Source organism: Talpa occidentalis, unplaced genomic scaffold, assembly GCF_014898055.3.
Source record: "Talpa occidentalis isolate TD23 unplaced genomic scaffold, MPIMG_talOcc4v2.1 talOcc4.5, whole genome shotgun sequence".
Lineage (NCBI taxonomy): Eukaryota > Metazoa > Chordata > Mammalia > Eulipotyphla > Talpidae > Talpa > Talpa occidentalis.
The window spans coordinates 116,847,801-116,869,452 of NW_023604861.1; the positions used below are offsets into that span (position 1 = coordinate 116,847,801).

At 37.6% G+C, this 21,652-nt stretch overlaps 2 protein-coding genes across 9 annotated transcripts in view; both read left to right on the forward strand.

Moving 5' to 3' along the window:
- MAP4K3 (mitogen-activated protein kinase kinase kinase kinase 3) overlaps window positions 1-19,592 on the forward strand; it is a 132,052-nt gene extending 112,460 nt beyond the window's left edge. For 4 of the 5 annotated variants that reach the window (XM_037528182.1, XM_037528179.2, XM_037528178.2 and 1 more), the window contains 12 exons: window positions 1,860-1,944; window positions 3,021-3,100; window positions 5,657-5,717; window positions 5,800-5,917; window positions 7,423-7,481; window positions 8,729-8,832; window positions 9,283-9,454; window positions 11,578-11,646; window positions 11,728-11,820; window positions 14,332-14,402; window positions 17,469-17,524; window positions 18,176-19,592. In XM_037528182.1, the coding sequence (XP_037384079.1) occupies window positions 1,860-1,944; window positions 3,021-3,100; window positions 5,657-5,717; window positions 5,800-5,917; window positions 7,423-7,481; window positions 8,729-8,832; window positions 9,283-9,454; window positions 11,578-11,646; window positions 11,728-11,820; window positions 14,332-14,402; window positions 17,469-17,524; window positions 18,176-18,263 (1,056 nt within the window). In that variant the 3' untranslated portion in view covers window positions 18,264-19,592. Of the gene's footprint in view, window positions 1-1,859; window positions 1,945-3,020; window positions 3,101-5,656; window positions 5,718-5,799; window positions 5,918-7,422; window positions 7,482-8,728; window positions 8,833-9,282; window positions 9,455-11,577; window positions 11,647-11,727; window positions 11,821-14,306; window positions 14,403-17,468; window positions 17,525-18,175 lie in introns of those variants that run through there. The other variant, XM_054701188.1, reaches the window with a different exon arrangement.
- A 1,381-nt stretch (window positions 19,593-20,973) lies between these two features.
- The window catches only part of CDKL4 (cyclin dependent kinase like 4), a 67,781-nt gene continuing 67,102 nt past the window's right edge, over window positions 20,974-21,652 (forward strand). For 3 of the 4 annotated variants that reach the window (XM_054701191.1, XM_037528185.2, XM_054701190.1), the window contains exon 1: window positions 20,974-21,010. The gene's annotated coding sequence lies outside the window, so the exon portion shown is untranslated. Of the gene's footprint in view, window positions 21,011-21,531; window positions 21,551-21,652 lie in introns of those variants that run through there. The other variant, XM_037528186.2, reaches the window with a different exon arrangement.

The window sequence follows — 21,652 nt, forward strand, 5'->3', positions numbered from 1 at the left end:
AACAAAGGAGGTAACAACTATCCAACGAGAACTACAAGATATTATTAAGAAGATGGAAGCATATCCCATGCGCCTGGGTGTGGAGAACCAATACATGAAAATGACTATCCTTACTAAAATGATATGCACATGTTGGGCCTCCTGGGTGGCCTAGGGGTTAAGTCAGTGCTGTCATCATTGTGGCCTGAGTTCCATTCCCGACCAGGGAGGTGACCCACATAAGGCACAGCAGACCTCTCTTGTCTTGCCTGCTGCTCCCCTCAGCAGTTATTTCAGTGAATCTATCTGTTCTGCTCCCGACTTTGTCTCTGGTGAATCCTTTCACTGCCCCCACCTTCACCTCTGTTCTACACCCTAGTTCTTCTACACACACGCAAATATTTAAAAAAAATAATATGCACATGTAATGTAATCCCTGTAAATATACCAGCAATATTTTTCAAAGAAACTGAACAAAAAAATCGAATTTATATGCAACCACAAAAGCCTCACTATGCAAAAAGGAGGAGGTATTAAAATATCTGATTTCAAACTTTATAATAAAGCAACATTATTGAAAACAATATGCTATTGGCACAAAATAGGTCCATGGATCAGTTCATGGACCACATTCATACCAGCACCTAGTCTAAGGTAAAACAGCAATGACCATAAAATGGGAAAAGGACAACTCTTTAATAAAAGATGCTGGAAAAATTGCAAAACCCCACGTAAAAGACTAACCCTATACACAAGTATAAACTCCAGATGGATTAAAGATTTAAATATAAGACCTACTGCAGTAAAGTTCGTAGAAGAAAACATTGGCAATATGTTCCATGATATCAATAATTAAGATATTTTTGTGACTGAATCCCTATGGCAAAGCAAACTAAAAACAAAAGTAAACAATTGTGATTGCGTATGAGAAAAGATAAACTTCTGACATTTGCAACATGGATGGAATGAAGGGGATAATGCTAAGTGAAATAAATCCAAAGAAGAACAACAGCTGTCAGATAGTTTCACTTATATGCAGAATATAGAGAATGAAAACAGAGGATCACACAAAATCAAAACAATAACAAACCCTAGAAATCTGACTAGATTTAAGGCTACAAGACAGGAATGGTGAAGGCAGCACTGTGGACTGTGCTGGAGGAGTGTGGCTGCCTTGGTGGTGGTGGTGTGATATGCATCTGAGGTGTGAGCCTGTGCCTCTGAATCACCCACAGTGTTTTAAACCAGTGTTGCCCACCCCCCCAAAAAAGAAAAGAAATGCCGCCTTTTTCAACAAAAAGGAATTATTTTGAGAGAATTATGTACAACAAAGTAAGAATAAGAAGAAGAAGAAATACTGAAGATTTATATAGCAGACAATTCAGTAACAAAAAATCGCCAGTAGGCATCAGTAAACATTCTGAGGACTTTAAAAGGGAGGAGGGAAGAAAACTTTGTATTAAGCAATACAGGGGAGGGGGGATTGTGGAGAAACAGGTCTGTATATTTTAAGATTGAAATCTGTGTCTGAATTTCAAATCAACTGTACCTCTTTCACTTTTCAATTATTAATACCACCTTTAGGTTCGTAAAACTAAATAAGAAAATTTTTCACCTATGGAGATTATGACTTCCTCCAGGAAATATTGTCTTGGTCTTATGTGGGACATGTAGATGATACTTGGATAAGCAATTTAGTGTGTAGAATTATTACTACAGTTTTGTTTATTTGAGAAGAAAAATAAAATTACTCTCTTCAATAAATTAACTTATCGGTTCACAATAATTGTTATGTTTGGAACCTTTGTGTTACCACTACTGATAGTGAATTGATACACAAATGAATTGATACATTATTTGGTTATTCTTTGTTTTTCCAGATGGGTGCATGTTTTTCAAAGGTTTTTAATGGATGTCCCTTGAAAATTCACTGTGCAACATCGTGGATAAACCCAGATACACGAGGTACGTCTTATCTGTTATTTTTCCAATTGTGTTTTAAATTGAACTATGAAACCTTTCATTTTGTGAATATAATTTCTGAAAAATTTTTAATTTAAGGTAAATGTTATTATCAGTGTCAGAGAGTGACACATACTACTACAGTTTCACTATGTAGGCACCCTGTCAATATGAAACCATGTGCTCTATGCCACCCTACTTTGCTTCAAAAAGTTTCTTCTGCTGCACAACCACTCAGTATCTTTGTTTTTAGACATAGCTATTGCTCTAGGAATCTAACTACTGAGGATTCAGGGTCCAGTGCCTACTTTAGAGGATCTCTCACCTTTGAGGGGACCATAATAAGAGTAATTGTACTCACTCAACATTGTATTGCCTCACTATAGATCTTAAAATGCATCTACATAATAGCTTATATCATTAATCCACCAGCACTAAACCTAATTCTAAGCAGTGTAAGAATGCTCTTGCCATTCTGGGTTGCTCACGGCATACTTCAGCTTAGTCTAGAGAAGTTCTTGATTTGTTGTTTTATATTATTGTAAAAACAAACCAGTCACCACAGCAAAACTGTATCTTCTAGAAGATATTGAGAACTCTACCATCCAAGTTTTGGTGTTTTTAATAAACAGTAATCACTTCCTGGTTTTTTGATGTTAGTGCTTATAAATATGGCCAGTTTGCAAAAATACTTTGAAATTGTATCAGCTGTTCTTGATTTACATTTGTGCACATTAGTTACTCATAATACTTTCCTAGAAGGGTGTTAGAAAAGAAGCTACAGATTCTGCCATTCTTAGCACCTCTGATGAGTGAGGAATCTTAGCATGCCACTCTTCAAAATCTTTTTAAATGAAAGTTGTCTTTACTGTTATGAGGCTAATATTTACAGATAACTCAATTTATTAAGAGTGTTTAACCATTTATTTGCATTAAGATAAAAAAGATTTACTACTTATAATCGTACCAATTACTTTGTATATATTAATGTGTATTTAATTTTAGACATACAAACCTTTTAAAAGGTATTTTAAAATCAAAAGTATATCAAAATTAGTGGACTGTTTTTATTATTTCAGATCAGTACTTGATATTTGGTGCCGAAGAAGGGATTTATACCTTGAATCTTAATGAACTTCATGAAACATCAATGGAACAGGTAATGTTACTTTGTTTTATCTTTTTCTTTAACTGTTAAGTTATATGTAGACAGTAGACAAGAAATAAGTTTCATTTCTGTGATTTGAAAGCCTCTTTTATTCATGAAATCTTTATAGAGCATGTCCTGTCTTCCAGTTACTGAAACACATTTATAGAACTAGTCCTTACTCTTAAGGAGCTCATGATCTAATGGAGGAAACAGTGACATAAAGCAGCAATTAAAACAGCCATGGGTAGATGTCATACTAGGAATGAGTATAAGGTATTGGGCCACAGAGATGGCAATCACCAGCCCCTCCTGTAGGGAGATGAGGAGAGGTATTTGAGATGAGTTTTGATGGTGATGAGTAGAAAGTTGCCAGACAGAAGATGAATATGAATGCATGGAGTTCAAAACAGCATTACAAGTATGGGGAACTATTAATGGACAATTTGGAATATAGAGTGAGTGTAAAATAGTAACAGTATACAGAACTAGGTAGCTAGGCAGGTGCCAAACCCAGGGCTTTGTTGTATTATGCTAATGACCAGATCTTCATTTTAGAAATATCTGTTTGCAGCAAGAGATGAGGCTAAAGATTATGCTCAAAAGGTAAAGATGGGGCCTCCTTGGTGGCGTAGGGGTTAAGTCTCAATGCTGTCACCCCTGTGACTAGAGTTAGATCCTTGGCCATGGAACTAACCCACGTATAGCACAACAGACCTCTCCTGTCTCTCCTGTTGCTCCCCTTAGCAGTACATTTCAGTAGATCTGCCTGTTCTGCTCCCCACTCTGCCTTTGGTAAATCTTCTCACCTCTACACCTCTGTCCTACATCCCAGTTCTTCTATGCAAAAAAAAAAAAAAAATAAAGATGCCTTAAATCAGGGCAGGGGTGAAGAGGACAGAGGGAAAAAATGGGGTTTAGAATTGTAGGAGACACTTTTGAATGTCACAATGAATGGGGAAAAGTGTTTGTCATTTAGTATCTAGAGACCAGAATACTAAGCAACCTACAAAAATGATAATGATGATGATACTAATAACTAACTCCTATATAAAGCTTACCATGTGCTAGATACTGTTTTTAAATGCTGTTCAAGTACATTAACTTGTTTAATCTTCACAGCAAATTCTCAGAACTAAATACCATACAATTTTCATTTTATTAAGAAATCTGAGGCACAGAAAAGATTAGTAATGCTACAAAGATATCACAGCTACTAAATGCTGAACTGGGATATGAACGCAGACAGGCTGATTCAGAGTCCATGTCTTTAACTACTTTACCACATGAGGGTGTAGGCCAGAGGTGCTGGGGGTAAGAAGATTCACCTGAGACAGAGTGGGGAGCAGAGCAGGCAAATCTACGGAAATACACTGCTGAGGAGAGCAGTGGGTGAGACAGGTGAGGTCTGCTGCACCACGTGGGTCAGCTCCCTGGCCAGGGATCCATTGAACTCACACTGCAGTGGCTGGCGATAGCTTGATAGCGCTAACACTTTAACTCCTGTGCCACCAGGGAGGCCCTCTCCCCTTCTTATTAATACTGTTTCTTTTTTAACTATTCAGAACCACCATTGTGACTTTGTGCTTTAGTAACGTCCTTAGAGACCTTGATATGTTTCATCATTCTCCATTCCCTACCCTCATCCCAATCTATTTTGGAGTAACCTGGTAAGAATTGCCAGAGCAAACCCAGCAGCCACACTTGTTGAATCAGAATGCTTAATTACATTCATCACTGGTCCTCAAACTTCAGTATGCATCAGAATCACCGGGTTAAAACATAGATTTCTGTGCCCGCCTTCAGAACTTACACTTCAATAGGTCTGAGATGAAGTCTGTGAATTTGCATTCCCAACAAATACCCAGGTGATGCTGATGATGCTGGTGCACCAACCACTTAGAGAACTACTGATACCCATAGTGAAATGTCTTGATAAGAATAGTTATTTTTTTCCTCCTGAGTACATGGACAATGTAAATAGTCCATGTACTTTTCCCATAAATACTAATCACTTTCAAGCTTCCAGGAGCGCCTCTCCTTTTTATATATTAGATTTTAGCAATGAATTGTGTGTTTGTGTTTGCATATATATTATAATTTGTAAGTTTTCATCATGTTCTCAGACTTTTTTCAGTCTCTTCTCTCCAGAAACCGAGCATGTCCATATGCCTAGATAGGACCGCTTTGGGGGAAATACATAAAGGAATCTTACTTATGTTAACTCAAAACTAAAATAAAAAATTAGACATTGTTTGAAAGTGTCATTCTTCCTGCAAAGTTTAAGATTGGATTGTCCTTACCAAAAAGGAGACTTGAAATAATCTTACTGTGTTGAAGCTTAGATAATGATATTATATTGCTCATGTTTTTCTTTTCTATAAATATGTATTATTTATATAGCTCATGTTTTTAGGTGCTTTAGAAAATGAATTTCTCTTAAAATAAATTTCTTTTTTAAGAACTGGCCTATTAATGTGAGAGTTTAAATGGTTGATGTGTACATGTTTACATTACTGTTATCTCTTAGCCTTGGTAAACTTTGTGTTTTGTTTTTTTTTTAATCAGCTATTCCCCCGAAGGTGTACATGGTTATATGTAATGAACAATTGTTTACTATCAATATCTGGTAAGTCTGTCAGTTTTTAAATACCTAATAATTGTTTCTCTCATGTTACTTGTTTTTATGTCATATTTACTTTTTTCTGCAGGTAAAGCTTCTCAGCTTTATTCCCATAACTTACCAGGGCTTTTTGATTATGCAAGACAAATGCAGAAGTTACCTGTTGCTATTCCAGCACACAAACTCCCTGACCGAATACTACCAAGGTATCTGTACATTTACTTGTTTCCACCCTTATAAATAAATAATGTTAATAATTCATTCTGATAAGTAGGACACTAATGTGTCCTTCCCACTTTATTCAATTTTCTATGCTTAATAGTTGATTCTTTTTGTCTGTATAGTATTATACTTTTTGATATTTCAGAACCTTACATTCAGTTAATCCTCCTGGGTTCTGACTTAGTAACTACACCCTAATTATCCTTGGAAGCCAGGGAATAAGTTCACAAGTTTGAACTGGGAACATTAAACGTGTTGCTACTGAAAATCTACCAGGAGCTTGGTTCAGATTTTTAAAAATTTGGGGCCTCCCTGGTAGCGCAAGGGGTTAAAACGCAGCCTATGAAGCTGTCTGCAGCCTCTGCAGCCCTAGTTTGATCCCCAGCTGGCCAGGGAGCAACCCACATGGCGCAGCGGACCTCTCCTGACTCTCCCCTCAGCAGTGTACTTTGGTCAGTCTTACTGTTCTGTTCCCCACTCTGTCTCTGGTGTATCCTCTCACCCCCCCTCCCCCATGCCTCTGGCCTGTACCCCAGCTCTTGTATGCATAAATAAATAAATCTTTTTAAAAAAAATTTCTAAAAGGCAAGAAGTTAAAATGATTTGTCTAAAAATGTGAGGAGTTTTTGTTTTCATGTGCATCAAGAAGATTCTTCTGAGGTTGTTTGGAACTGTATTGAGTATCAAGCATTTGCTCTGCAGATTCACATTACCAGCAAGGCACAATTCTGATATGTTTTTTTAAAGACCAGTGCAGACCAGCAGTATCTAATCTGTGGTACATTTATTCATCTGAAAGAAGCACTTATTTTTATAGAAATGGAGAAGTTTAATTTAAGTTTTGAACGATTTGGTGCTCTTGCAGTTTTAAATGGATTTTAACGTATTAAATTTGAGTCAGAAGTTTGTGGAACCCCTGAAACACCTTTGCAGAAAATCTATAGCCCACTTTAAGTGGAGAAATAAAAGCATCTAATTAAAAATTCTTAAAAATTGTTTTAGTGATATACTTTTTATATAACTTGAGCTTATTATAAGTGGTAAATATCTTTTCCCAGTTTATGGCTCATCTTTTCATTTTGTCGGTGGTATCTTTTGGTAAAACAGTTGTTAATGTAGTCAACAAGTTGAATGCCACTGGCAGACTGAGGTGTGGGGATACATCAGTGAAAAATACATCCAAGTTCATTGATATTTTCCTCTATGGTTTGGATTTTTTGGTGTTTTTTTGTAATTTTTAAAAGAAATCCTGATTTCATATTCTTCTACAATCTTTTAAGTTTTATAGCTTTGTCATTTTAAATCTTCAGGCCATTTGTAATTGATTGAGAGGGAGATGATTAGAGATCCAATTTATTCTTATTTTTAATAGAAAATCTAATATGCCCACACCAAATTTTAAACAACTCATGCTTTACCAGTGATCTGTAACAGTCCCATTATCATATGCTATGCATATGCTTATGTGTATATTTTCATTTCCATTTAGGAAATTTGCTGTATCAGCAAAAATCCCTGAAACGAAGTGGTGTCAGAAGTGTTGTGTTGGTAAGTACCCTGGTCAACAACATGTAGCTCTCCTGCTGTGCAGTCTGGTTAAAAAATGTTTCATATGAGGCTAGTGAAAAGCAGTACTACTCTATAGCATTCTGCCATTAATAGTTTATTTTTCCCCCTTAAGTAAAACAAATGTCCTGTCCATTCTATCTAACTAAACCTACTGTAATACCTTACCTATAACAGTTGTTTTGCAAATAGTTTATTGACTGAATAAATGAAGCAAGTAGGATGGCTTATTGCAGCACTTCACCATGATACGCTGTTCTCCAGAGGGCCTGTTAACTCATTGTTCACCATTCTTTTCACCACTAGTAAGCACCAAAAAGAGATTGCATTTTTTCATTCAGCCTTTACTATGTGAACCCTCTGCTTCTCATGTGAAGATTGCACTCCCCCTTTCACATGCCACCAGCCTAAATTCCCTTCTCCCTTCCCCATAATAACTAGCAATTTTAGTTGCATGCATCAGAAATTATTTCCTTTCATTCCCTTTAAAAATTGATAAGTGAAGGGTGAGATCCTGTACTTCTAAAACACAATGTGGGGGCCTACCTGGTGGCACAGGGGTTCAAGCCTCAGTGCTATCAAGCTATCGGCAGCCACTGTGGCCTGAGTTTGCTCCCCGGCCAGGGAGCTAACTTAGCACATGGCGCAGCAGACCTCTCCTGTCTCGCCTGCTACTTCCCTCAGCAGTGTATTTCAATATATCCACCTGTTTTGCTCCCCACTCTCTCTGGTGAATTCTCTCACCCTCCAGACCTCTGGCCTACCCTCCAGTTATTGTATGCATAAATAAATTTGAAAAAAAATATAGAAAATACAATGTTTTAACAATGTTACCTCAATTTAAAAAAAAAAAAAAAATTCCTCAGTAGGGAAAAGAAGATACCTTGAGCCAATTCAGTTTTAATATATATAAACCTGTATTTTGAGGTTTGATTAATTTCTTATTGTTTTTCAAATCAAAGCATCTGTGCTGTGAGTTTATTTAACACCTTCTCCCCGAAACCACCCTTCTTTAAGGTCTTGCTGCCTCAGCTAATTTCCCTGCTTCCAAAGACCTGAAGTCCTTCTTCCCTCTCCCTGTCCAGTGGGTCCATGCTTGTCATACAAACAAAAGTCCTGCAAGTAATAAGGGAGTTTTTTATTACCTGACACAGTATTTCTTTTTTACTCTGCCTAATAATGACTTAATAAGAGAACTCACTTTTTCTATTTCTTTTTTGTTTTCACAGTGCGAAATCCTTACACAGGCCATAAATACCTATGTGGGGCACTTCAGACTAGCATTGTTCTATTAGAATGGGTTGAGCCAATGCAGAAATTTATGTTAATTAAGGTGAGCATGAAAGCCAAAGTCAAATGGGTAAGAAGACAGAGGAGTAAAACTGACGCAGCTCAGATTGGGAGACAAGAGACTCCCCAAAAAGGCTGGTGGTCCCTGGGCTAGTTACCCAATTTCTGAATCTCAGTTTCCAACTATGAAAAGAGAGGTTGTGCAAGTGATTTGTTAATTCCTTTTAGCCCTAACACCCTAAAATTATGTGATTTTTTTTTAGCATAAAAAAATTTACAGTGAAAACCTAGAATTTTTATGAAGCTATTTCAAAATTTGCATTTTTCTGCATAGCAAGTTCTGTGACAGATAAAATCTTTATAGAAGAGAGCTATTTATGATATTTTCATAAAAATGAAAAGTCTTAATAGTATTCTCATGAAATTATTTGGCTTTTATATCTCTTTTATATCTTTTTTATATCTCTTTATATATTTTTGTTTGTTTCTCTAGCACATAGATTTTCCTATACCATGCCCACTTAGAATGTTTGAAATGCTGGTAGTTCCTGAACAGGAGTACCCTTTAGTTTGTGTTGGTGTCAGTAGAGGAAGAGACTTCAACCAAGTTGTTCGGTTTGAGACAGTCAATCCAAATTCTACCTCTTCGTGGTTTACAGAATCAGGTTTGTGATTTTTATTGAATTATTAAGGCTGGTACCTATACTGGTTTTGGTTTACTACATCTCTCATTAGGCAAAAATAGTGTATAAGCATACAACCTGAAAAACATACTAAAACTGGAAAAATAGAAGATGATTTACTTTAAAATTGGTCAGTCTTATGCCTCATTTAAAACAATTGATTGGCAGATGATATAAATTAAGAGCACATACACCAGTTTTTTCTGACTTTATTGAGATATATTTGACACATTACGTTGTATAAGTTTAACGTGTACAACATGGTGATTTGATAATGTTAACCACAGTTCTGGTCTTGTCGATAGAGACCATTCTCACAGGTGTGACAATGTCTATTTTAGAAGGCAGTTTTAAAGATCTTGGAAAGGACCTTTGGCTACTTAGGGAAATGTTAAGAAACTAACTTGCCAATAAATATTGATAGTCAAAAGTTTGTTGGAAGCCTGGAAGAATATTCACAGGAAGAAAAAAATTAAGAGACTGAGCGTTTTTTTGTGTTTGTAAAAAGAATGATTTACAAATATATTCACAGATACCTGGAGACAATACTTATTGGTACTGAAGCCCAGGATTTGAAACAGCTTTCCTTTAAGGGCATGTTATTGAAGGAAAACATGACTACCCCTTGGAAACATCTTATGACGCTTCTCTTTGGCTCCCCCAAATTACCTATGCTACAGTCTCCATCTTCCCTTTCAGCAGCTGGTGCACCCCCTCTTGCTAATTCTTCCTCCCTGTTTAAGAGCAGGGGTTATAGATTCATTAATATTTTCTTGTCTTTTAATTTGAGTTAATGTTTTCCCCCTAACCATTTTACTGTATGTCCTTTCCTGCTAATTGTTGAATGACAAGCTTCATTTCCTAACAAAAGAATTTCCTTCCATCCTTCCAAGGAACTTTTGAATACATTTTCTTGCCATAATGAAATCCCTTTACTAGAAGTTAAGTGTAACTTCATTCCTAGTTTTGAGATAATGTGATAGTGGGTAAGGGAGAGAAAATTTGGCAAGGGCTTTCAACAGATGAAATTATAATCCATTGGTTCTTAAGTTCTGCTGCACATTAGAACCACCTGGAAAGCTTTTAAAACTCCTCTGATACTCTTAAGTCAAAACACCCCCAGTTAAAAAGGAATATCTGAGAGTGGCAGCCAGGCATCATTATTTTTTAAAATCTCCAGGTGATTCCAGGTTTGGTAAATAATTTTTATAAGCAGTTGATAGTACTTTCTTTCCCTGGCTTTATGTCTAGTAATGATAGACTGGTTTCTTGACGTGAAGTCGGTTGCACAGACATGATCAGATTCTTAATTTTCACCAAATATGTAAGCACTGCAAGAGTCTGTCTAGTTGGCCTGACCTGCCGGAGACCTGTTTCAACTTCTTTAACCCAGGCTAGTTGCAAATGTACCGGGTTTAAAATATGTTTGAAGGTCTGTAAACTGACAGTCTTTGGATATCTTATGACTAAATACTATGGAAACTAGAAAACAAGCAGGGTGGATCAGAGATCAGGCCCACTCTCCAAGAAATATAAGACCAAAAACAAAGGCCTGTCACTTGGCGATTTCAGTTTGCTTGTTCATGCAAAGTGTGGGATATTCTACACTTCATGGAAAATCTAGTCTTTAAGCATTTTCAGTTTGTAAGAACTTTGATAAAGTATTGTAATAAAAATAATGCCTCTGGCATTTTAGTAGTCCTTCATACTACTCAAAACTCTTCTATATACTTTAACTTAATTGTATTTGAAGTAATTTGATACTTGCAATAAATGTTTATTGCATGTGTTAGGCACTACCGTATAATGAAGTACAAAGCACAGTCCATGGCCTTCTGAACTTCAAATCCTAATCATAGTTCAGAGGAGACTCCTAATTTCAGTATGAATAAAAGTGATATCACCAGTACTAATGACAATAATTAACACTCTTGAGCCTTACATAGTTCAGCACTTGCATCAGAGTTTGAACCAAAGCAGCCTGGCTCAGTTGCTACATATGTTTATTTCAAATTCAGTGGTGTTCAGAGTTCTTTTTTTTTTCCTCTGTGCTTTAGATATTACTTTTTTCCTATAAGTTTATTGATTTTTTTTTTGTGTTGTAGATACCCCACAGACAAGTGTTACTCACGTAACCCAGTTGGAGAGAGATACCATTCTTGTATGCTTGGACTGTAAGTTTTTAATTTATGTACATCTTACTTTAGTAAGATTTATTTTATCTTAGTTTCTGAATGATTTATTTTTTTCTTTAGGTTGTATAAAAATAGTAAATCTCCAAGGAAGATTAAAGTCTAGCAGAAAATTATCATCAGAACTTACCTTTGATTTCCAGATTGAATCAATAGGTATGTCAGTTTTGTATTTTGTTCTTGATTTCATTGTGAACTACTTAAAACATTTTATCTTAAATTATAAAAACATACTGCAAAGGACTCATTTTTTAAGAATATAAAGTATAGTTAATATGAGGTCAGTATCAGTCATTTACGTATTCTCTAAAATAGTTGATGCTATAATATGTAAATAATGTTATTTTCCTTACAGACTTGGCATTTCCAAAGAAATAATTAAATATCATTTTTCATACCATGTTTATGAATTTCTATTTCCTCCAGGCTCTTACAGAGTTTTATTGTACCCATTTTAAAATTTACTGATTATTATACTTTTTTTTATTTTTTATTTTTAAAGATTTATTTATTTATGCATACAAGAGCTGGGGTACAGGCCAGAGGTGTGGGGGGTGAGAGGATTCACCAGAGACAGAGTGGGGAACAAAACAGGCAGATTGACACAAGTACACTGCAAAGTACACTGCTGAGGGGAGCAGCGGGTGAGTCAGGAGAGGTCTCCTGTGCCATGTAGGTTGCTCCCTGGCTGGCCAGGAATCGAACTCATGCTGCGTGGCTGCAGATTGCTTCGTAGGTTGTGTCTTAACCGTTGCGCCGCCAGGGAGGCCCATCTTTTTTATTTTTGCTGTTATGTCTCTGATCAGAGAGTTTTAAGTATTTGGAACCTCCTTGCCATTCTCACATTTCATTTAACAAGAGTCAGAAATATTTGACAAAATTAGATAAATGATTATGTGAAAATGATCATATGTGAGATAGTGCTGGGGAAAATGAATGATGATTTAATGTACACATTTTTTCTGGTGTCCTTTATCGGTAAAATAAAAATGTTTGTATGTATACATGTTGGCAGAGGGTAGGGACAAGAGCAAATAGTTCATTTGTTTTATTCCTGGTTCTGTTTCTCCTATTCCTTCCTGCTATAACACCCCTCTGCCATATATAGGCCTGAACCCCCAAACTTGCTAGACTCTGAGTGAAAAAGAACACTGAACATATTCCCAAGAGGTGGGGAACCAGGGCCAGGCTCATTGCTGAGGTGCCTGCTAACCAGACTCCTTCCTCATTGAGAGCTGCTAGTTTTATGGGTGATTTTTATCCACCCTTGAAAGAAGAGACAATCCCTACCCCATCAAAACAATTTCAGATGGTAAACAAAGAAGGGATAGTGAACAAATCAGTGTTGTACATTGATACTAAAATCAAACAGAATTACCCAGTAGATTTTGAAAAATCTAAAACTCTGTAAATAAAATTCTATATTATCAAATAGTAGACATTATCCCAAGAAAATAAGAATGGCTCAGCATCAAAACATTTATTTATGTACATAGTAAAATTAAAAACAAAACATCAGGGCCTCCCTGGAATTAGTCAGTGCTTTCACTGCTACGGCCTGAGATCTCACCAGCCAGGGAGCCAACCCACATTTGGCACAGCAGACCTCTCCCGTCTTGCCCACTGCTCCCATTGGTGCATTTTAGTATCTGCACGTTCTGCTCCCCACTCTGTCTCTGGTGAATCCTCTCACCCCCACCCTGCACCTCTGGCCTACACCCCACTTCTGTGCATAAATAAAAATAAATCTTTAAAAAAGACAGTGATTAAAACTCTGGAAGTGGAAGATCCAAGAGGGGTCAAAAAATAGACCCACATGTAAGTGGAAATGTGTGGCATTTATGTCAGGGAGAAATAACTGTTCAACAGATGTTCGTGATACTGTTGGTTTTCTGTAAAAAACAAAATTAGACTTCTTCTCTGAACCCACACATATATATGTATTAAATATAAAAGCATAACTAAAAATTTTAGAAAGCACAGGTCCTGTGTCCCAGTTAATTACCTTTAGGTATCTTTGCTAAAAGATGTTTTGCACATGTATTCAGGAAGAAGTATAAAACTATAGTAGCATTTTTTTGTAATAACAAAAACCTAGAAAAAAACTAAAATGTTCACCATACCAAATATATAATAAAAGCATTCAATGTGATGTTTATACTGATATATAATATAAACTTATTGGGTAGTGATAATAAAAACATACATGGGAATGATGAATACTCAACTTGGCAGTTATCTCAAGGAGGAGGAAATACTGGAGTGGGACCAGAAGGGGCACCCAGGGGATGCCAGCTATATTTGTTTTTATTTAAAACAAAAAGTAAAATAAAGCAAAATGTTAGAATTTGAGAGTTGAATGGTGGATGCATGACTTTTAATGCTTTTCTCTGTTTTCCATGTGTTTGAAATATTTATTTTTAAATTTCTTTGTATCAAAATAAAAATTTCTATGATACAAAAAATTTTCACTGAGTTTTCTTTTTCTCACCAAAAAAGTAAATGAGTGATCTATTTTTTTTTTTAAATTTCAAAGGTAAAAATGTTGTGGAATGGCTGACATTAGTTATTGAAATATTGCTGTGCAAGATAGAAAAGGGATGAAATGATGCTTATCAGTTGAACTTTTGTACTATTAACAGTAACTGAGCTGTTCTTGCCTGCTAGTTTGCCTACAAGACAGTGTGCTAGCTTTCTGGAAACATGGAATGCAAGGTAGAAGTTTTAGATCTAATGAGGTGAGTAATCTTTTTTAAAATTATGTCTATTAAGTAGTCATGAGATATTATCAAATTCAAATAATGTTCTTTAACTTTGGAAAATTCTTAATGACACAAGTAATACTTGAATTGCTAACTCTACTAATATTAACGATATTAAATCTGTTCATAAATTAATGGCATGTACTTTGTGGCCACCTCTCTCTCTCCCTCCTTTCATTCATACTACTTCAGTGCATTTATCTTATGTGATTTCAGAAAATCACCCTTTGATTCAGACCAAGAACTTCCTAATACTGCTAAAAGTGAGCCAACTATGGTTTTCTTTCAATTTTCTGAGACTATCACCTGCAACAAAAGTGCACCCTCTGTCCTGGGGCACCTTTTCTACTTTGTATTTCAGAAATAATGATCAATACAGGCGATGAGTAAAAGAGAATATATTTTTGAAGCACCTTGATTTCTCGTACTTTGTTCACTTAAGATTCTTTGCCCTTTTCCTTTTATTAATCTTTAGCTCTATCTCCTGAATACTTTCTGCCTTACAGAAATAATTTAACTCCTACTTATGTGACACAGTCAGTTCAGTTTAGTATTTATGAGCTAGGGTTAGAAGCATGAATAAAACATAGTACTTGACACCTGGAATATTATAGGCAAATGAAATCATCGAAAAGTCCTCCAATCCTCCAAAACCAGTATCAGTAGTAGAAATTTTACATTGAGCAGTAGAAGTAAAGGAGAACCTCAGGAAGACTAGGCAAAAAAATTAGCCCATTTTTGGACTGTCTTTCCTATAGCTAAGAACATTCATCTAACAAAGTAAACAATATAGAAGCATGATCACAAGCATGGATTCTAGAGTCAAGACACTCCAAGGTTCAAATTCAACTCTCTTCTTTAATAACTATTTGACCTTGACATACTACTTCCATTTCCTATATTTTTTGATCTTTGAATTGAGGATAATAAAATGGTACTTACTTCATAGGGTTGTTAAGATTAAATGAAAGGAAGTTTGTCCAGTACTTGGCATAAAGACTGTTAAGTATTCAAGAAAGAGTGTTGCTAATATGTTCCTAGCAGTAACCCCCCAACAAGAGGGCTCAGTTCTCAGGAAGATGTTTTTTAAAATTACTTGAGGGAATCAAGCAGGGAGATAAGAATAGTCAGAAGCTAATAAACACTAGTGGCAGAGAAAGAAAGATATGATCACAGGATTGATCTTTTAAAAGAAAAAGTTTGCCAAAAAAGTCATCTGAGGCACTTTTTCACACTGCACAAGTAGTCCTTATTGAATATAAGTTCTCCAGAAATCTTATTTTCTTCTAGTAGGTTAGCCCCAAAGTATATTGAAGTTTGGTGACAATGAGCTGCTCTTACTGGAGTGAGCATACTGTATCCTTCAGCTGTTACAGAAGACATTAAGAATCTCTGGTACTTTCAAAATAATTGTTGAGGAACTCATAGGATAAATTTTGTTTCAAATCATACTGTTTTTGCAGTCTACCTAATTTGGGGGAGAAGTTACTGCCATCATAATATGTAATATTTTGCTTTCAGTAAGCAAGAAACAAAAAATAATATTTAGGTTGGGGGAGAAATGGGAAAATATTATCTATTGAGCACCTCTTAGCTAGGTATACCCACTAATACTTAAATATTACAATTTACTAGTGGGTATATTAATACTCTCTAATATTTAAAAGACTACTGCAAAGTAGATATTTTCTATCCCATTTTGCAGAAGGCAAAGCCATTTCCAACAAATTAAACAATTTACCCCAGCGTCACACCTAGTAAATGGGAAAACTGGGATTAAAACTCAAGTCATGTCTAACCTATAAATATTTCCTATCATATAAGCTTTTAAGTAAAAGGACCAGATCTTAAGTGGCTTTACTGCTACAGTAGCCTTGCTGCTGTTAGCCTTAACATAACTAGCATAAGTCTTCTAATAATAAAATGAACTAGGAACTCTCCTGCACTGTTGGTGGGAGTGTAAACTGGTCCAACCACTATGGAGAGCTGTGTGGAGACTTCTGGACCTACTAAACATAAGAGCTTCCATATGATCCAGCAATTCCACTCCTAGGTATTTACCCAGAGGACACAGAAACATCAATTCCAAAGAGCACCTGCGCCCCTATGTTTATAGCAGCACTATTTACAATAGCTAAGCTTTGGAAACAACCCAAATGCCCAAAAATAGATGACTGGATCAAGAAGATGTGGTACATATACGCCATGGAATATTACTCAGCATTCAAAAAAGATAAACACATGCAATTTGCAGCAACATGGATGGCGCTGGAAGGGATCATGCTCAGTGAAATAAGCCAGAAAGAAAAAGAAAAATACCGGATGGTCTCACTCATAGCAGGAATCTAGAAAACTTAAATAAGGGATCAGGAAAAAGAATAACTATAAGAAAGAAAATATCAAAATCAACAAATAACTATGAACAAGAGACACTCTGTGGGGGGTGGGGGGCGGGGAAAGGAGGGCTTGGGGTCAAAATAAGGGGGTTGTAATTGTATGGGGAATATAAAAATAAAATTTAAATTAAAAAAAAATTAAAAAAATATAAAATGAACTAGGTGCTTTGCGTCTAAATTTTTCCTTTAAGTTTATAATTTAACAAGCAAATGGTTGTCCTACTCTTGTATTTTAAATTAACCACATTTTTCCTAGACTAACAAATTGAAATATCCTATGTGCTGACTTAACCAATTAACAGTCAGGAAGGGAAGTCCTCTTAGGGATTAATGTTTCTTTTCTAAACATTAAGTTTATGGGTTTTTTTTTTTTAAAGATTTATTTGTGCATAGAAGAGCTGGGGAACAGACCAGAGGTGTGGGGTGAGAGGATTCACCAGAGACAGAATAGGAAATAGAACAGGTGAAATATACTGCTGAGGGGAGCAGCGGGTGAGACAGGAGAGGTCTGCTGCGCTATGTGGGTTGCTCCCTGGCTGGCCGGGGATCGAACTCATGCTGCCGAGGCTGCGGATTGCTTCATAGTGCGGTACTTTAACCCCTTGTGCCACCAGGGAGGCCCTAAGTTTATGTTTTAACTCAACAGGTAACACAAGAAATTTCGGATAGCACAAGAATTTTCAGACTGCTTGGATCTGACAGGTATGAAAAGGAGTTGTATTAAATACATAGTACTAGATATGTCTGTAAGTCCAGCATGGAACTGGTTTCTGTTTCAGAAAAACTAAAAGTCTACAATAGTATATTCAACATTGTGTTCTTCACACTATAAAATTTCACAAGTCATAAAATTGTAAAAGCCTTTGTGACTGTGCCTGGTCTTGCAAGTAACAAATATACAGATGTGTCATTACTAGTTTTGCATTAAACATACTACTTAAAGTAGTATGATTTATAGCACAAGAAAGAGGAAATAGCTTATGTTAACAAATGGAAATTTTTTTGTTTTTAGTGCCAAAATGGATTTTGGGGGTTCTATTCTGTTTTATTTTCTGATTCTTAAACTATAAATTGTTTTTAGAATTTATAATTAGAATCATGTATCCCCTAATTATTCCTAATACACATTCCCCCCTGCACTGGCTTTAGTTGGGAGGCAGAAGGCAGCAAAATTACTTCCTAGAGCTGAACTACCTTTTTAATCATAGTGAGTCGAGAATGATGTCAGCCTACAAACCAAATAAGCAGTATTTGTAGAGGAATATATTGAAGGAGAAGTGAGAGCGGGGGGGAACCTGACAATTTCAAGAATAACTTTGTTTTGTTCTATTTTTTTTTATTTATTACTTTTAGGGTCGTGGTTTTGGAAAGTAGGCCAACTGATAACCCCACAGCAAATAGCAATTTATACATCCTGGCGGGTCATGAGAACAGTTACTGAGAAATGTTGTGCTTTGACAGTTAACTGTAGAAAGAAAGAACACTACCGCTGCAACGTTAATGGACGCTTGAAGCTGTACAAAAGCTGCAGTAACCTGGCTTCAGTTACTTGTAATTTATTGTGGCATGAGACAAGATGGGGAAATTTTTGTTTTAAGTGGTATGGATATATTTAGCATATTGAACCACACAAGTGCTTAATTCATCATATGTAATCTTTGTACATATAGGCAGTATTTTTCTGTGAAACTTCATATTGCTAAAGACATACACTAAGAATTTATGTAGATAATGTACTTTTATGAGATGTACAAGTAAGTGTCTTATCTGTACAGATGTAAATGTTAATGAAAAATGCAATTGGGTTAATATTTTAAGAATTCTTTAGTACATTCTTGGGTGTGGCTATATTACAAAATGGGATGCTGGCAATGAAACCGTACATTTAACACTATTGTATTTTTATTAAATGTAATTTAGTAATATGATTATAAATCTTGTAACTTTTAAAATGGTAATGGAGGCTGTAATCATTTTATAATCTTGTTTTTAATTTTAATGCAAGTACACTGGTGTTTATATTTGCACAAAGTATTGATATGTGATGTATTAAGTCACAAAAGTAAGCTGTGACATTGTCAATATGCATTTGGCTCCACAACATCTTTTTTAAATGTATTTGGATTATTTTCTTTGTGACACAAACCAATTAACCACTGTTGTAGTAACTGGTCTTTTTATATTTAAGCAGAATCCTGTAAGATTGCTTGTCTGTGCTTAAAAATAATACCTTTGAAAAAATTTTCAATCACAGAATAGCGGTACCGTGATGTAACACTGCAAATGTTGTCTGAATTACAGTATGCACAAAGACTCAATTAACATAAACAGTCCTCACTAAACATTTCATATAATCACATTGAACATTCCATGGAGTATGAAGTGGTTTTAATTTCTTAGTGGAATTTTTGCTTTTCATGGCCTTATTTTATGATCATTTTCATGTTTCTTTTGATTTATAGTATTAACACATGGCCAAAATGATTTAGTTACTACCTCATATAAACAATATAATGGTTACTACACATCACAGGAACTTAGTTTTGGTTAAAGTCGTTTTTGATTGCGTTTTTCCAGTGGAATATGTATATCCCCAAGTTTCAGCAAAGTACACAATTTTTGGCTCTTTGGTATATGTTCTTTATATTTTAATGTGAGTATAGACACTATGAACAAACTAAATTTTGATTTATGGTCTTCATTTATTTTAATTGATAATCCTTCTAAATATGTTCCTGCTTGTAAATAGTGTAAAATAAACATGTTTTTTTAACATGCTGTTGTATAGTATCTTGTCATATGGCTTGATTTGTATATAACTAGTTAACATTAAAATATATTAAGGGGGAACATTTAATTATTCTGCATTAAATCCTCTTTACCCATTCTGGTACTTCAGATCATTGTATTTTTATTTGATCTGTGATCTCAATTTCATGAAAGAATAAAATTCCCCCATTTGGGAAAAGGGTGTCTTTTTCTAGAATCTTCAGTTTCCTAATCTGGAAAATCAGTTAAGCATTGTATAGTCTTTGGGTTAGAGCAGGATTTGGAAAACAACTACATTTTTTAGCCCAATCCTGTTTTTGTAAATAAACTTGTTTTTTGGAACACACCATGTATTCGTACGTGTATGCGTGCAGAGGTCAAACACCAAGAAATGAAAATAGGATGTTGGGCTTATACATAAGGTGGTCATTGGTATCCTTAGAAAATTGTCTATAGAATTATGAAAGCAGAAATAATGCAGAAATGGATATATGTGAGTTTATGTCGATTTGAGTTTAATGAAAGTTATGTTTGGTCTTGAAGGAGACAGGAAAAAAGGTTTCTGATTTGGTTTTCTAAAGATGGGGAAATAGAGGATATTTCTAAGCAAAATGAAGGGAACAAGATCGGTGAGGAAGGGGGCAAATCATCTCTGCGGGAAGGAAGAAGAATGGACAGCCTAAGCCGGGCGGGACAGGGAGCGTTTTGATAGAAAGGCCGTGTGCACGGTTGTTAACAGAGTTCCTAACTTCGTCCTGGGAACAAGAAGCAAAAACTGTCTTTCCCCCCAAACAGCATTAATCGCATTATCTGTTTGCTTAACTTGCTTCCCCGCTGCGTAGCAAACTCGCCTATTCCGAGTCAGCCCCGCTGGCGCAGGAGGCCGCAGCTGCACCCCAGGAGGCGGTAGCCACCTGTCCCGGGGACACCTCCGGGAGTGTCCCGAGAGCGGGGCGCAGTCCGGCGCGGGCGGAGAGTCGGGCCCCATAAGGGGGTGTCTGCGTCTGCGCGGGCTGGAAAAAGCTGGTGCCCCGTTTACCACCGGCTCGGTTTGCCTGTGCTTTTGCGGTCTCGGGGAGCAACAGGACTGCGTGTCATCGGCGAGTGTAGAGAAAGGCCAGTGTTTCCCGGGAGCCCCCCTCGGGGCGGGGGGCATCTCAAAGGACGTTCTCAGAGGAGAAGCTGCCCCCGCGCCCCCACTCTGGCGAGCTGCGCGCAGCCGGCGGCGGCGAACCCCGCCCGCGCCCCGCGCGGCGGCCGCCTGGAACCCGGCTCCGGAGGCCGCGCCCCGCGCGCGGAGCGTCCGGTTGCCCGGGAGACGCCGCGGCGGGCGGCGCGGGAGCTGCTCGCGCGGGGGCCGGACTCGGGGCGGCGGCGGGGGCTGCCGGGGACTGCGCCGCCCGCGCCGGGGTCCGCGCCGTAAGTGCGGGTGCCCGCGGGGAGCGTCGCGGCGGTCGGGGGACGGGCGCGGGCCGGGGTGCGGGGAGCACGAGCGGGGCTGGGGGGGAGCCCCGGAGCGGGGGAGCCCCTGCTCCCCGGGGTCTCGGGGCCGCGGCGGGCCGGGCGGGAAGCGGGGGTGCAGGTGACTTGCTGCCCCCGCAGACCGCGCGGCTCGGGGCGGCTCCCGGGGGGGCCTGGAGAGAAGTGGGGTTCTGGGGAGCGGGGCGGCGGGTGGGGCGAGGCTGTGGCGCCTGGAGCTGGGCCGTCTTAACTGGGGGTGCCGGTTCACAAGCCCGGAGATCCGGGGGCTGTGCCGAGCCCCCAGGTCTGTTTCGTGCACTCGGGGGACGGGATGCTTTAGACCGGGCCGGCCTCGGGGTTCTGTGAGTCGCGCGGTGTGGGGTGTGCCTGCGATCGCCAAGACGCGTTGGTAAACAGACGTGTGCGCCCCTGAGGTTCTGTGGCTCAGCGTTCTGTTCTTAAGGCAAATGCAGAATCGTCTTGTGGCCCGTGTTCCTGGTTAGTTTTATTAAATATGAAGAAATAAATGTTTGGTTGCATTGGAAACAGTTACAACCAGAACATAGACAAGTCCTGGTCTTTAGAAGGCCTCACCCATAA